General features: G+C 43.5%; 1 protein-coding gene across 2 annotated transcripts in view; it reads right to left on the bottom strand.

The window, feature by feature from the left end:
* The window catches only part of LOC149470742 (transmembrane protease serine 4-like), a 165,215-nt gene that overhangs the window by 108,505 nt on the left and 38,826 nt on the right, over window positions 1-17,884 (bottom strand). For both annotated transcript variants that reach the window (XM_089660883.1, XM_089660882.1), the window contains exon 2: window positions 5,045-5,093. In XM_089660883.1, the coding sequence (XP_089517009.1) occupies window positions 5,045-5,093 (49 nt within the window). The remainder of the gene's footprint in view (window positions 1-5,044; window positions 5,094-17,884) is intronic.

Raw genomic sequence — 17,884 nt, 5'->3', positions numbered from 1 at the left:
CTTATGGCCCCTTCCTGCTCAGGCCAATTTCCAGCTTTCAGCGCTGTTGCACTTTGAATGACAATTGCGCAGTCAAACAACACTGTACCCATATGAAATTTTTATCATTTTTTTGTGACAGATAGAGCTTTATTTTGGTGGTATTTAATCACCTCTGGGTTTTTTAATTTTTCTTAAACAAACCAAAAACCACTGAAAATTTTGAAAAAAAAATGTTTTTTCTTAGTTTTTGTTATAAAATTTTGTAAATAAGTGATTTTTCTCATTCACTGATGTGCGCTAATGAGGCTGCACTGATGGGCACTGATAGGCTGCACTGATGGACACTGATAGGTAGCACTGATGGGCACTGATGAGGAGGCACTGGTAGGTGGCACTGATGGGCATTGACAGGCATCACTGATGAGCAATGAAAGGCAGCACTGATACATGGCACTGATATATGGCACTGATAGGCAGCACTGACTGGCACTAATAGGCGGCACTGACTGGCACTGTTAGGCGGCACTGACTGGCACTGTTAGGCGGCACTGACTGGCACTGATGCGCACTGATAGGCAGCACTGACTGGCACTGATAGGCAGCACTGACTGGCACTGATAGGTGGCACTGACTGGCACTGATAGGTGCCACTGAAAGGCAGCTCAGGTGGGCACTGATATGTGGCATTGATGTGCACTGGTAGGCACTGATATGTGGCACTGATGGGCACTGGCATGAGGCACTGAAGAGCACTGACATAAGGCACTGATGGACACTGACAGGTGGCACTGCTGGGGCTACACAGTGCCCTGATGATCAGTGTACATGTCCCCTCCACGGAAAGCCGATTACCGGCTCTCCTCTCCTCTCGAGCTGTCAGTGTGACAGCTCGAGAGGAGAGAAATGCTGATAACCGGCATTTCCCTGTTTACATGTGATCAGCTGTGATTGGACACAGCTGATCACATGACCGAGCCGACATCTTCGGCTCTTTCCATGATCGGTGATCCACTGTGTCCGTGTGAGATGGGGAAACAGCTCTCATTGTTTGAACACTGATTGTGTGGAAGTAAATTAATGTTTTGACTGACATTCTGCGGTTTAGCCACAAGATGTCACTGTTTTTCTAACACAGCCTCAGACTGCATAGATATTTGTATACTCATGAAGTGGTGGAATTTTCACACAGAGTTGGAGTGAACAGGAAGAGGAGACTGCAGCCATGTTTTAAACGGTGTTGAATGAAGGGGACGTGTGAGCTGAGAATCCGATGACATACAGGTGTGGGAGCTTCCCTCGGTAACCAGAGCTGCGGCTAAGTAAAGCTGATCGTGTCCAAGACCCTGATCCTGTTCAGCGAAAGGAAGATTGCTGCCAGTAATGCTGATGAGAGCAGAGGAACAACGCAGCATACACTGCAATATTGCAAGCTTGTTTGAGAGACATTTGTTCTATTCAGTCACCAGCGGATACGAAGCAGACCCGGGTCGGTAAGATCGTGCATGCACCTCATTTCAGTGTTGGCGCCTATAGACTGAGTCCAGGCCTATAGTTAGTTAGTTATGGTCTCTGTTTGTGTCAGGCCACAAGTGTTGTTACCGATTATTGGAAGGACTCCACAACTTAAAGTGACATTTCACATTGGAGAGCTGATAAAATCCTACAAACTCAAGCCAGACTGGCGTTTTGCTCAGAAGGAATACTCAGGCACGTGCTACAGGACCAGTTATGGGAGGGGGAATACTGTAGATTTGTGTAAGATTGTAAGCTGTTGTGCTGCACCGCAGACTAGCCCATACCATACACCCATACACTGATTCCTGCTCTCTTAGGGTAATAACGGGTAAGGTGTGGCAGTTTAATTGTGCCCGCCAGTAGGTAAATTACTACACTTTCTATCTTCATCCTTCAGGAGGCGCTGTGCTGTGCAGCACAAGGGTCTCAGCCTTTGGGCTGGGTGTATGTAAATGTATTGTATGTTCCCAGCATTTGTGGTTGTGTTTACTTGCCACATCTAAGTAAAATTCTGTTATGGCAAAAGCTGGTGTTGGGGTTGCTTTCCTCGTCCGTGACTTCACTGTATCCTGGGGAGCCCACCCCGGTACACGGCTTACAACTGAGGGACACAGCGCCGATCACCGCGCTTGCGCACTCCCTGAGCCGCGCATGCGCAGTGAGAATGGGAGGACGTCATATGACGTCCTCCCAGAACGAGAGAACCACCTTGCGCCCATCATATTACTATATGGCGGGCGGGAGGTGGTTAAAATGGCTGTAACATTGTGTTGCTGATCTGCTGTGAGGGTCAGATTGTGTTTATACACATCCCTGCATTCACTGCCCATGTCTCTTCTCAGAGTTGCTGCCTGCACTACTGCACATTTCTCATTCAAGCCTGTAGCCAGAGAATAATCTTCAAATTCAGCTCTGAAAGATTTCCAATTGCTGCTCCAGTCCCCACTCATTGTCATCCCCTCTGGGGGAGGTATGCAGTTCATGGCAGCCATAATGTCAGTATGCTTCTGAGCTATCAAATATCAGAGAATCCACAGTCTCAGGCTGTAGTTCACAAACCTGTGTTTCCTAAAGCTGCTGTGCTCCAAACAAGAGGCTCAGTCCAGCTTCAAGTCACTTCTGACACCATGTTTCATGTACAGGAATGCAGACAACACAAGCTGCTGGTGTGAGGAATCATGTTGAACAATGGAACTACATCCAGGTCAGCATAGAATAGGAAGCAGGAAATATAAGGCAATGCAATATTACCATATGCAAGTAGGGTCACAGTATTTGCATAATAACTCTGTAACAGCTTGCTTAGGGAGTTGCTCCATCCTGGAACCAGTTCTGTGCCTGAGTAGACTGGGGAGCATCATACCTGTCTGTCTGTGCGGTGAGACAAATGCCTGGGTGGCTAGCCTCAAATTAACAGGCAGATACGGACTGGGTGTAGCACAAGGCTGCACCTAGTTGATAGCAAGGGAAGCTTTTTGTATAGTAAGTGACCAAGTTGGCAAGGATTTATTTTCGTGTTTCTTTTTGTTTTCTCTTGTAAATAGTGTGAATAAATCGCACCTTTGTTTTTTCACCTACACTGCTGTTTTGCTGTGCCTGCTTTGTGTTGTGAACTCACCCAGGGGGTCACACACACCCGTTGCCGAGCAAACCCCATTATAGTTGTTAGTTTAATTGTTAGTTCTTTGGGGACCAAAGACTTTATGTGGGGGAGTGTGTAACACCCTGCTGTAAATTGGTTGCAGGATGTTAATGGACATAACATGGCAGTATCCTGTAGCTCAGTTATACAGACTTTGTTGAAAAGCTTTGAAGGATTTGTTGGCCTATTGCAGGACTTCACTGTTTGACAGCAGGCTGGCAAATTACATTTCCCAGAGGAACTGGCAGATGGGCAGAGGCAAATAAATACCAAAGCCTGGAAACCCGGTGGCAGAAAGTGAACAGGGAGAGCTGGAGAGCAGGTGTAAGGAGAAGGCTATGCAGGATGCTGGAGGTCCAGGCTGTGCCAGACCACAGAGAGTGAACCAGAGAGGAGGAACTTCTGACAAGTTGGGCTGACAGCTCTGCGAGCAGATGCACCGGAGTGCTGTGTCTGGAGTCTGGACTGATCTTTGAAGGAAGGGTCAAGAGAACACGGGTGCACCATCAGCTACCTGACCGAGACAATTGATTAGTTGAGAGAGCTCTTTGCCTAAACCACCCAAGTGTCAAATAACATTGCTAAGTTCAATTACTTTCTACTCAGTTTAAGATTATTATTATTATTCTAATACAGGATTGATATAGTGTCAACAGTTTGCGCAGGGCTTTTAAACATGTGGGCGGACAGTACAGTTGCAGTACAATTCAATACAGGAGGAATCAGAGGGACCTTCTTATTAGAGCTTACAATCTAGAAGATTGTAACAGTCACAAGAGCCTGATGCAGCATCTGTCCTCTGTGGGTCAAGTTGAATTATTGCTTTAATTACTGTCTGTCCCATTTGCGAAGGAGCTCCCTCATTACTGTAGTTGTTTGTTCAAAGAACAACTAACCCCATACAGAGGCTGATTTCTGCCCATCTGTTAATCTCTGCCTAATTTCACATTTCACCCTGTGTGTGCTAAAGGATTATCATCAAAATTCAATGGGCGGAGCCCGCATGGCCGCGCTATTTTCAAATTTGACAGATAGTACGGTGAGAAGTTTCCCTGTATCATCTGTCAGAGGGAGGGAGGGCGGCGGGCGGTGACTGCCACTATGGGAATATGTTACATGTTTCACCCTAAAAACGTGTGGAACATGTAACATGTTCCCAAAGGGGAACTTATCCTTTAAAGAGTTTGTAGACTTGTAGAAATAGTTTTATATCACTTCAAGTCAAATTAGTGAAGAGCAGCACAGAAGCTCAACAGGACAGATTTTGAAGGTCTACTGTGTTTTACTTAGAATGAGTCTCAGGAGGATCTGGTTTATTGTTAAAAAGGAGTCTCAACGAACACCTGTAGGGAAGGCAGCTAATGTTAAAAAGGAATAGAATATATCATATAGATAGAGACTGCTGATTTAACACAGTCATCCTAACTCCCTGTAGTGAGCCGACAATGCTGTTCCTATTACATTGATATCCCAAGCATCGGTTTCAGTCCTGCATAAATTCTCTTCCGTTGGACTGCAGTACACCTCCCTTTCTTCTCACGTTCAAAGCAAAAGGAAGGGAATGTATTAAATTCTGCAGGGAAAACCATGCACAGGGCTGACAATGCTTTTTGCAGGCAATGACTTCACAATCATGAATCATTGCATAGTACTGACATATGAGGCATTGATACACGTGACAAAAAATGCTTTCAATGTAAATTCTCTCCGTGCAATGTCTTAAAGCATATTTGAACAATATGCTGCTTGGCTGAACTTTAGCTATGAACAATTTAAACCTGAATAGCCCATTGTGTTAAACCATAACATAATTACAGAATTTCACAAGTTCACACCCTTGCTGAACACAGAAGAAGCTTTGAGGTTTGTGCCATTGGTTTACTAATTGGGGCTGGCTGACCTTACCTGCTGTGTTCAGAGGAGATGCGCTGTTTACTTCTTCCTCTGTTGGATTCTGTGAAGACAATACAAAAATAGGTGAGAGAATACCTACAGCTACTCATATAGTAGCAGATTATCTGTGACCAATTAACAACTTCTAACTACAGTGCCTTGAAAAAGTATTCATACACCTTGAAATTTTCCACATTTTGTCATGTTACAACCGAAAATGTAAATGTATTTTATTAGGATTTCATGTGATAGACCAACACAAAAGTGGCAGATAATTGTGAAGTGGGAGGAAAATGATAAATGGTTTCAAATTTTTTTACAAATAAATATCTGAAAAGTGTGGCGTGCATTTGTATTCACCCCCTTTACTCTGATACCCCTAACTAAATCTAGTGGAACCAATTGCCTTCACAAGTCACCTAATTAGTAAATAGAGCCCACCTGTGTGTAATTTAATCTCAGCATTAATACAGCTGTTCTGTGAAGCCCTCAGAGGTTTGTTAGAGAACATTAGTAAACAAACAGCATCATGAAGGCCAAGGAACACACCAGACAGGTCGGGATAAAGCTGTGGAGAAGTTTAAAGAAGGGTTAGGTTATAAATAAACTATCCCAAGCTTTGAACATCTCACAGAGCACTGTTCAATCCATCATCTGAAAATGGAAAGAGTATGGCACAACTGCAAACCTACCAAGATATGGCCATCCACCTAAACTGACAGGCTGGGCAAGGAGATTATTATTCAGAGAGGCAGCCAAGAGGTCCATGGTAACTCTGGAGGAGCTGCAGAGATCCACAGCTCAGGTGGGAGAATCTGTTCACAGGACAACTATTAGTCATGCACTCCACAAATCTGGTTTTTATGGAAGAGTGGCAAGAAGAAAGCCATTGTTGAAAGAAAGCCATAAGAAGTCCTTTTTGCAGCTCATGAGAAACCATATGTGGGACACAGCAAACATGTGAAAGAAGGTGCGCTGGTCAGATGAGATCAAAATTGAACTTTTTGGCCTAAAAGCAAAATGCTATGTGTGGCAGAAAACTAACACTACACATCACCCTGACCACACCATCCCCACCGTGAAACATGGTGGTGGCAGCATCATGTTGTGGGGATGCTTTTCTTCAGCAGAGACTGGGAAGATGGATGGAACCAAATACAGGGCAATCTTAGGAGAAAACGTGTTAATGTCTGCAAAAGACTTGAGACTGGGGCAGAGGTTCACCTTCTAGAAGGACAACGACCCTAAACATGCAGCCAGATCTACAATGGAATGGTTTAGATCAAAGCATGTTCATGTGTTAGAATGGCCCAGTCAAAGTCCAGACCTAAATCCAATTGAAAATCTGTGGCAAGCGTTGAAAATTGCTGTTGACAGATGCTCTTCATCCAATCTGACAGAGCTTGAGCTATTTTGAAAAGAAGAATGGGCAAAAATATCCCTCTCCTAATGTGGAAGCTGGCAGAGACATCCCCAAAAAGACTTGCAGCTATAATTGCAGTGAAGGGTGGTTCTATGAAGTATTGATTCGGGGGGGGGGGGGGGGGCACGTTACAATTATGTGCCACTTTGTGTTGGTCTATCACATAAAATCCCAATAAAATACATTAGGTTTTTGGTTGTAACATCACAAAATGTGGAAAATTCCAAGGGGTATGAACACTTTTTCAAGGCACTGTATGTGGGAACAAAGATGATGATGAAAATCTTCTGATTTGGATATTTTCAGCGGGGATAAAGTGGAGCTCCAATCTCCAGTGGAAAAAATAAAAGTCAGCTGCAAAAACTGTAGCTGCTGACTTTTAAAAAACAGCCACTCACCTGTCCCTCGATCCAGCAGTGTGCTCACCAGAGCCAGGTTCGCTGGCCGTCCTCTGTCCCTGGCAGCGGCATCTTAAGTGTGGGCACCCAGCCGTGTCCATTGTGCATGTGCAAGTAGCGCTACGCAGTCTATACGTGTCCCGGAAGACTGCGGGGGGAGGAGAACTTCTGCTTCCAATACCCTAGGCTCCTCCCTCCTCCCCAAAGGTGCCAAGGGAAGCGGGGGATGAGTTGTTAAAGTCGAAATTGCCCTTGTGGGTGGAGCTATGCTTTAAGATAAGATTTTGAGGTTATAATGCACCCTAAATCTGGCCAGAGATGGATTGAAATGTGACCACTTTAGCAGGGACCAGACAAATTTCAATCCATGTATGGCCCTGCCTGTTTGACAGAAGTCAATTGTTAAACAAAAAATGGGGATAAGCTATTGACAGGCAATGAAATTTGATCACCTGGTAAAAGCCATAGCTAACCTCCCCATCTCAGTCTAAATACAAGTGATCACTCAAGTCTATCTTTAGACCTCATTTACACTTGTGGTTGAGGAGCGATAAAAATATACGTCTGAGCTGCATTTTTACTACTCTGCAACCGCTCCCCCTAAAGTTGCAAAGGAACCAGCTGGGGGTATATAAATACTGCATACACGATGATTTGCATCATGGCATCCAGTAGGGAAACTGAGTCCTAAAGGTTGCACATCACAGCAAAACCCTATAAGATAGTATATGACAGCCTCAGACCGTGCTCCAACCAGGCCAGGGGGTGTGACCTGGTTGGAGCCCAGGCTGAGGTTGTTATATGCCTGTGATGTGTGACTTTTAGGACTTTCTTTCCCTACTGGATTTTTGAGCTGGGACGAGCTCTGTCCTTGTTGGCACTCCTTGCAGTGTGTCATTCAAGAGATGGAGCCTTGAGCAGCACATGTCATTATTGTTGAGGGTCTCAGTGAGTTGCATTGTGGCATGTCAAAATGTATCTGTACTGTTGTGCTTGGTGGTCAATACTACCGTAACTGCATGCGATGCAGGGTTTTAAAGATTAAAACAAGTAGTGAGAAGGTAACATAGCGCCGCCTTACCCTCTGAAGATTGTTCCAACATTGAGCGCTCTTCAGAGGGCAATACAAGGGTAAACAAGGTCTTGGTGGCTTTCAGTGATGCCCCGAGATCAGCTAGATGCTTGCATATCTATGTAGTAGTCTATTACTGCTTTAGGGCAAAGCCTTGCTTTGCAAATTCAAGGTGAAGCAACAGACTTGCTTTAATCTCTATAAACCCTCAATGTTTACTTTGCTTTCTTTCGCTCGTCTATTTCTCTATTCAGTGATCGGAATGGAAGGATATATTCTGTACTTCTGGTTATAGAGCAGAATGTGACAGTGCTGGGCCAATCAGCACTGTTACATGGCAATTTGTAGCCTTGTGTATGCTATGACTCCAGCGATTTGATGCTTACAAAGGACCTTCCTTCCCACCTAGCAGCTGAATAAGGCAATGGGGGAGTGAAAGAAAATTACCGGTAAATCTGTAGGTGAGACCTGGGTTAGGTACCTTGTTTGGGAGGAATCACTCACACTCACTTATAGTGCACTGTTGTCTTTATATAAATCTTGAGTAAGCTTGTTTGTAGTAACAGAACAACAATTGTTAGCATTGACATATTTCAGTCCAGAAAATATACAGTACCAGCATTTACAAGGTATATTACCGGAGGCGGCTTCAGTTACCAGGGGAAGTGTCCCATCTGGGAAGGTGAAAATATGATTCTACATAGTCCACCTGCTCCAAGTCTCTGCACCGATTACCATAGTGACTGAAATGAAGGAGCCTCCCTAAACTATCCATTCTCCTCTGGGACCTCTCCCTACTATAGATACTGTCCCTAACAAGCAGATTCCTGTCCCTGACCGTTCCCTAATCAGAAGCATGTCACAATTATGTTTTCTCATGTAAAGGGTTCCCTCACTCAAGATGACTGTCTGTATCAAATCAGACCACTTTCCCTCTCGAGGCACTAGACAGAATCACAAAGAAATGAATCCCCTCACAAAACTCGCCTTCCCAAGCAACAATAGCACTAGACCACTTGCAGGGTGGAAGACTAACTGCACCTGTCTACATACATATAATGCTACAGAAAGCTAAATAAATGTGATCCTGTGTGGGAAAAGCACATATTCACTTTAAAGTCAGGCATAGGCATGAGGAGCACTTCATTTAATGATCTTGAATTCAAGCAACTTCTGAGGCTCCAACATTTGCAGAGACGTATAAACATGCATCACTCTGTTGTGCAAGTCTGTGCATGGAGTAGACACCACTGGCACAACTTTATTTTGGAGAATAGTACCAATCAGCCTTGAAAATCCATACAAGCTACTCAGCTATAACAAACAATGGGATTTCTTTGCAATCTGTAAGTACCCTTAGACATACAGTACCTATATGGCACAGTTAGCTACAGTTCATCAGAATGGGCAAATATAATTTATTGTATGTAAATAATGAAATTACCGGTAGTTTGTCATGAGCAAAATTATGGAAACTTCCATTACTGGCCCACTTTTGAAAATATTAGTTGCCCAGCTTTAATATTTGTCAATTGCCAGTTTTAATATTTGTCAATCACAGACCCAAAACAATAAGTATCAAAGTGTCAGAATTCCTTATTTCTAAAGTTGTTCTGGATCAGAGACTCAGAAAGCATTGAAGGTAAAGCTTCATCTAGACAGCCAGAAAACTAAATCTCAAAAGGAGAAGTCAGCAATGACCACCCCGATAATTATTTTCTTGACAGTCACTTTAAAGCATAACTAAGCCCAAAACCAAAAATTTTATGCTGTTTTTTCAAAGCAGGTTTTCAAATAAAAAGAAATTGTGTATTTTTAATATTGCAGCATTATTGTATTTAGCATGATCAAATTCACTGCTGCCTGGAAAATTATTTTAAAGGTTTTTTTGCATTGGTACATGTCCCTTGGGGTAGTGCTCAGCCCTTTTGCACTTTTTTGCTGATTCCTTGGATATTAACATAAAAATAGGAAAAGCTGATTTTACAGATTTTACTTCAATGGACATCGGATTCAGCATCCATACTTTTGAACTTATGTTTGGCCTAACCTCTGTGAACTGAACCCAGGTGTGTACTGCTCATTCTTACTCTTAGGTGAGTAACTACTGACACCAGTGACCTTTTTTACCAACCTGTAGGATTAAGAGGAGGTCCTTCTCTGGTTACCACAGTAAGTAGGAACTTCATCACTGACCACCAGTGTAAGATGGCAACTATTCCACTGATCACCAATTTAAGGAGGTCCTACAATGACCACCAATGCAAGGGGAATTTCTTCACTGATCACCAATGTAATAAGGCATTTCTTAGCAAGGGTTTCCTGCCACCTAAAAGCCATTTCAAGGGTTTCTCCATGTTAAAAAGGTTTAGAAAGGCTATTATAAAGGAACAGAATATAGGGAGGGATCACTGCTTCAGTAAACCATACACTAAAGTAAAGAGCAACTGCTAGCCCCCCTCTATAATAGTGAGGTAGGCTGGGTCTGGTAGTCCAGGCAAGTGGTTGGAGGGATCCCAGGATCAGTTCCACAGGTGACTGGCTAGAGATGTCTCTGGGTTGGAAATTCAGGCAAACAGCTGTAAGCACAGGACCACCCCACTGGAGGCACAGTACTCTGGAAATACTATATGCAGTTCTCTCTGCAGTGACACTGTGCTCCAACCCAGCTGACTGCGCACGAGGATTAACAGTGGAGGGTCATACACCTGGTGCCAGATTGCATGCCCAACCATTTCTATTTCATTAATGTGGTCTTTCTGAGCACCTGTGAGAAAAAGGGAAACATATCACTTGGGTGTGTTGAGGAGTCCGGAAGCTTGTGGAGAAAGGAATAAGCAATAAAAGGAGCCAGAACCTGAATATAAGCATGGTAAGTAAAGGGCTGGTCATTATAAGGGTATGTTTTGATGAAATTCACTAAGCTAAAACACTTGTTATTTTCAGCAACTGCTAGTTAAAATTTAGTGACTCAGACAGGATGTTATTTTTGACCAAAGCTAATCTACATCAATATTACAGTTGTGAAACAGCCAAACAGCCTGTAGGGGACCTGTCATCCCGAGGATGAGCCCCAAAGGAAGTGGACAAAATGTTCTGTAAAGTGAACCTATTACTATTCAAACTTTTAAGTATTGCCTAAGAACAGCTACCATAAGATACACTATATTGCCAAAAGTATTGGGATACTCCAAATCATTGGATTCAGGTTTTCCAATCCCATCCATGGCCATGGATGGATGAAATAAATCACATAGGCATGAAGACTGCTTCTACAAACATTTTGAAAGAATGGGTTACTCTCAGGAGCTCAGTGAATTCAAGTGAGGTACCGTGATACTTTGTCACCTGTGCAATAAGTCCATCCATGAAATGTCCTTGCTACTAAATATTCCATGGTCAACTGTCAGTGGTATTATAACAAACTGGAAGCAACTGGGAACAACAGCAACTCAGCCACGAAGTAGTAGGCTACATAAAATGACAAAGTGGAGTCAGTAACTGAAGCGCACAGTGCACAGAAGTCGCCAACTGTCTGCAGAGTCAATAGCTAAAGACTTCCAAACTTCATGTGGTCTTCAGATTAGCACAACAGTGCGTAGAGAGCTTCATGGAATGGAATTCCATGGCAGAGCGGCTGCATCTAAGCACCAAGGGCAATGTAAAGCGCCAGATGCAGTGGTGTAAAGCACGCTGCCACTGGACTCTAGAGCAGTGGAGACGTGTTCTCTGGCGTGACAAATCAGGCTTCTCTGTCTGATAATCCAATGGATGTGTCTGTGTTTGGCGGTTGCCAGGAGAACAGTACTTGCCTGACTGCATTGTGTCATGTAAAGTTTAGTGGATGGGGGATTATGGTGGTGTTTTCAGGGGTTGGGCTTGGCCCCTTCGTTCCAGTAAAGGGAACTCTTAAGGTGTCAGCATACCAAGACATTTTGGACAATTTCATACTCCCAACTTTGTGGGAACAGTTTGGGGATGGCCCATTCCTGTTCCAACATGACTGCACACCAGTGCACAAAGCAAGTTCCATAAAGACATGGATGAGCGAGTTTGGGATGGAGGAACTTGACTGGCCTGCACAGAGTCCTGACCTCAACCCAATAGAACACCTTTGAGATGAATTAGAGCGGAGACTGAGAGCCAGGCTCTCTCATCCAACATCAGTGCCTGACCTCACAAATGTGCTTCTGGAAGAATGGTCAAACATTCCAGACACACTCCAAAACCTTGTGAACAGACTTCCCGGAAGAGTTGAAGCTGTTTTAGCTGCAAAATGCTTGTGCAGGCATCTCCTGCCCAGTCTCCAAGGTCACCAAATTGGTTACTTGCAGAAATTTGAATCCATTAGGGGAGGCAATGCCACCATTGCTCTACATCTTGTTTGCTATAGTTCATATAATAAACATGGGTCTTTTTAGGAGGTTATTTTCACCTACAGAGTAAAGACCTATACACTTTCCACCCAATGAGGCCACAAAGAAGCTGCATGCTCATTGGGAACTCAGCAGGGTAAATGTTCTCAGGCAACCTCTCCTTAGCCCACTATTTGAAAAGTACTGTTGTATCGTTTGAGGAGATATCCCAGCTCCAAACCAGGCTTCAGCCACAAAGACATTTTCCAATCAAAATGCCATTAGGAGAAAGGTTTGGTTAGTTTAGAATCCACTGAACCAGAATGTCAACTGACCTGGAGGTTTCTCTTTACAAATTCCTTCCGCTTTGTTGTCTTCCCTACACTCACATTAATGCTCAGAGGGTGGGGAGAAATTTGTGCAGTACCCAGAAGTAGGGTGGGGGAAACAATACTGCCCTTTGGTGGGAAGGAGAGAACAATTATACCCTGCAGGGGGGAGGGGAGGACCAGTAGAACCCTGTGGAGGTAGGGAGGAAAAATAGTGTAGTGGAGGATGTGGGGTAAACATTGATGTCAGTGGAAAAACTTACCTTGTACAGAAGCCCCAGATGTCCACGCTGCTGCTCTCAACCTCCTGCTGCCAGGACTATGTGGACTGTCAGGCATGAGATCACTCCACCAGTCTGTATAGAATTGGAGCAAGGTGCTAGAAAAAGTGCACTAACACTCGACTCCAGAACACAACCTGGATCTGCAGGGGTTGTGCTAAAATCATGAACAGTCCTGCAGAATCTGGGGTGGATGGGGCACAGATGATAGAGTGGTTGCTATGTCACACATGCTATGCATTCACTGGTAATCAGTATTAGCATGATCCCATTGCTGCACATGCTCTAGTGATATGTTCCATACAGCACATATAACTCAGACATCACTCCTTCCATCAAGGTGTAATAGTTCCCACAGAAAAGTGTAGCATATGCATTTGCATGCTCATTAAATAGGGACTGCATATTCCATCAATGTAGCATCCCGGCGATGGTGCCATAAAATCTCAAACCACTAATAAATTTATTCACTCTCCAATGTGTAGCTTTCCATTTTTGTATGTATAACAGTTCTTTTTTTCATAGAATCACGTTACTGGCATGTCCACACCGTGACTTCAATTCATAAAGAAATCTCATCAGAAATATGTATACCGCCATCTGAAAAATAAACCCCTGCCTGCTATCGCAGTTTACTAACTTAACTTACCACTACAGCCACACAAATATCTCTGCTCAACTGCAGGAGCAAGGTGACATCTCTTCCATCATCCTATGATAACTCTGCACAAGCCGGGAGGGCAGGTAACATCATGAAATACAGTCGAGTTGCCCCCCCCAACCCTACCCAACCAGGCACAGGCAGTAAATGAGAGAGAACAGTTACAGTACATTGTTGATTACCATATAGACTGGAGTGCCATTTTTTTTAACTGGATGGATTATCTTACAATCAGAGATGCTAATGTTTAATCGGACATGAAGTCAGAGGCACTTTTTTAGGACAGTCTCCTAAACTGAACTTTTACTGGAAATGTTTGGTCACCCCATTGTAGAGCACACTGGAGCACTTGAAGCCCAGATTACTGGTCTGTAATACAAATACCCATGAGCTTCCATAATTTCTGGCCCTGGCCTGCCGTCTCTGACCTCATGCATTTTACTAATGGCTCACTGCCATGGGTGACCTGCATAACCAATACGTGCATGACATAGAAAGGGGCATACCAGGATCATTTAAACTGGTTGATATTTGCATTACAGAAAAAAAATCAGCATCCTAGAGTACTCTACAGTGGAATGGAGGTGGCTGGAAGTATTAACTTTACAGAATTAGTGATGCTTTGCAATTTATGTCCCACCACCCCCCACCCCCAGGTGAGCTTGTTGGAACTGTGTGTATATGTGTCACATTCATTCAGCAAACTTTTTATACATAAGCCCCCTAATGTGTCATTAATCGACTTTGATTTCATTTAAATTATTTTGATTGGTCTGGATAGAAAATCCAATCATAGGAATGCAGATTAATAAATATGATAGTTAAAGCAGAACTAAAGTCCCATTGTAAAAACCATGCACTGTCTCTTCTGCAATAAAATGCCCCTACCTCCCTGCTCGCCATCTCCTCCGGCACTGTAAACTGAGCTGTGCATGCGCAGGTCAGGTTACAGTGCCGGGCCAGTCTCCAGTTGCCGGAAGGATTGGCTCCTGTGCATGTGCAGGAATGACGTCATCTCCCGCTCACCCATGAAAAAGGATGGCAGACCAGCACTCAGAAAAAATGCCAGTGCAAGACCATTGGACAGATAAGTATGGAGACTTTAGTTCCGCTTCGAGTGTATGGTGTTCTGTACATGGCCACCACTAGATTAATTTCCCTCACTTTGGACAGGTTTTTTTTTTTTGCAGTCTTAAACTTAAGCCTGGTACACATGGGCCGAATATCGGCTGGTTCAACAGAAACTGGATGACATTTGGCCCATGTGTACAGCAACCTGTCTGACAGAAGCCAGCCAAGCATCTGGCTTTTGTTGAGTGGGCATGCTGGAAAAATAGCAGCCGACTGGCATCCGATCCTGAGTCCCCCTGTCAGAACACAATAGCTCAGTGGGGAGACTGCTGTACTAACATTGCATAGTTAGTTCAATAAGCTCCTCAGTTTTTTTTTGTTCAGTCCGCTGGGTTGAATGACAAGAAACTGCCTATGTGTACCAGGCTTTAACGAGACTTGAGGAGCAGCAATTTTAGCGACAGATAGACAAGGATTGTTTTAATGCTTAGGTATTATCTGAACAAAAACAATGGTCAAGCTATAAAGCTGGCCACACATGTACAGCCTGCGGGCTGAACAAAAGAATCTGAACAGTTTCCTACACCCATGCTATTCAGAATGGATGGCTATATTCCCTGCTGTGGGTTATTGTATTCTGGATACCTGGACAGTGCCTCCATCTGACTCAGCTAACCATTTTTCACCCAGCTCCTTTTTTCAACTGATTTTTGTTGACCTAGTTGTTGCCAACAGGGCCACCCATGGAGTGAATTTTGGCCGATTCAGCATGAATCTGATGTGTGTATAGCCAGATCTAGCTGTGCGCATGTGAACCTGATTTTCTTTCAAGGAAGCATTAATTACATTTCCTCAAGAGTTAACCTTACATCTACCATTCACTGTACAGATGCAAGTCTCCCTAGTGGGAGCATTATGGATGGGAGCCTTGGAGATGAAGCTCAGGTTGCTAAGAAACCACAGATACAAATCCCAGAATCCTCACGTTAGCAGAGCCATATCCCTTAGCATATTTAACTAATTTATTATAAAGAGATACAGATTGGAAGTTTACAGGAAGAGAATTAAATAAAAAAGCATAGGTGGCTGCAATGACGATCTTAAGTTCGCCCACTGAAAATCATAGAGGATCCTTGAATTAACAGAGGAGGCGTGTGGTGTGGTTTCAGGTATGTGCCTTTCTTTTACTACTGTGAAAATTACATGTAGATGCAAAGTGACATTCATGTAAGGGAACAAAAGGTAAAAAAAAGAAAAAAGTTAACATTTATAGCAGTCCATCTATATACATAGACTGGGGAGGGGGATTTATGGTAATGGCTTACATATGGTTAACCAAAAAAGTCTCTACCAAGTCAAAACTAGGAGCCTCTAGGCTCTATAGCCACCTAATCATGATTATTCATGCTCGTAGAAGATTATTGTTTGCCAATAGCTTGATCTTTACATAGTACTATGTTCTTTGAAAACCACAGACATTTTACAAGTGTACACACCTTAATATATATTTTTTTATTTTCTTTGATAAAAAACATTTGGACCTTTCTTTGATGTCCTATGCTGTATATGTTCACATGTTGCACATGGCAGGAAGTTTTCAAGAGCTGAATATTGCTCAAGCCATTATTTGTGTTCTAGAAAGATTTTCTGGGGGGATAGTGTTTTCTTTTTAAGCCGAGGTCCAGGCAAACTGCAAAATACACATACAGTATGCATATGGGAACTATGTTATCTATCATCAGATTTATAAATATGTCCAGCCACTTTAATGATTAATGCACCTCTACCAAACAAAACAGTCAGGACATCACTTTCTTTGTTCTTTGAAAGGCTATGTGCTGCTGTATTAGGATATGAGATGAAAAACACAAGTACAGGGTATGGGCATATGCAAAAAATAGAAAGTTTTCTTTTTTATACATCTGTATGCTGTACTCGTATTTTGATAGCACCACCCGAGTACAGCAGCACACAGTCATTCATGTTTATGGGAGGCTGTACGCTGCACCTGGGCTGCCCACCCGGAAAAAGACTCTGACATTTACATTAAACATGTTCAGGTGCCCGTCTGCAAGGACCATAAAGCAGGGATTAAAATTTCAAGTCCTGAGCTACTAGCCAAACCTTAAGAGTTACTCGCCACCAGTTGCCCCACCCAACCCCTACCCTGCTACACCCTTAATTCTGCCCCTAAACACGCTCTCGTAAATTATTTCATGAAATTACACTGTTAAATGTTACCCACATTAGATAGGGTCCCCAGAGTCCCCCCACATTACATCAGGGCCTCCAATGTCCCCCTAAACACTCCATCATACTTAGACCATGCACCGCATACAACCATAACCTCCCATAATCTTTCACTCACAAAACCATAACTCTACCAAGCATATCCTACCTACTATCCAACCCAGCAATACCTCAAATGCCCCATACTCTACCACCCATAATAACCACATAATCCTGAACCTGACCAAACCACCCATACATGTAGGTTTACGTACAGACACATGTACATACACACTCACAAACAGACACCTGTACACACACACACAGACATGTACACACACACATACACACACAGAAACATGTACACATACGTACAGAGACACATGTACACACACACACAGACGCACATACATGTACATACACACAGACACATGTACATACACAGAAATACACACACACAGACACATGTACATACACACAGACACATGTACATACACAGAAATACACACACACATACACATGTACATACAGATGTGTACATACACACAAACACACACACACACATACATGTACACACACATGTAAACACACAGACACATGTACACACACACATGTACACACACACACACACGTACATACACACAGACACACACAAACACACACACACAAATACACATACAAATACACACACTCACACACAGCCCTATAAAAATTTGCAGTATATCGTTACCTTCACTCACAGAGCCGGGTACTGCACTCTAGGGGGAGGCAGAGAGCACAACACACACCCTTTGCTTTCATTTTGCTCAACTATTGAGCAGTCTGAAGGCTCCCAGTGCGAGTGACAGATCCGGCCCTGAGTTCCAAGCATGCTCAGCAAGATGGCCCTGGGGACACACTCGCCCCCACCATAATTTCCACTTGCCAATGCAAACAGGTGAGTGGAAATTTCAAGCCCTGCCATAAAGAATGGATCTCCTGCAAAAATATAATTTAGACCAGATGTCCAAAAATGCTTTATCTCCACTCCTTA

The sequence above is a fragment of the Staurois parvus genome, unplaced genomic scaffold, assembly GCF_062004578.1.
Source record: "Staurois parvus isolate SC_StPar_1 unplaced genomic scaffold, SC_StPar_1.0 ptg000032l, whole genome shotgun sequence".
In the NCBI taxonomy this organism is placed as follows: domain Eukaryota; kingdom Metazoa; phylum Chordata; class Amphibia; order Anura; family Ranidae; genus Staurois; species Staurois parvus.
The sequence above is the reverse complement of the archived record's forward strand: the minus strand, read 5'-3'. Positions and strand labels throughout refer to the sequence as shown.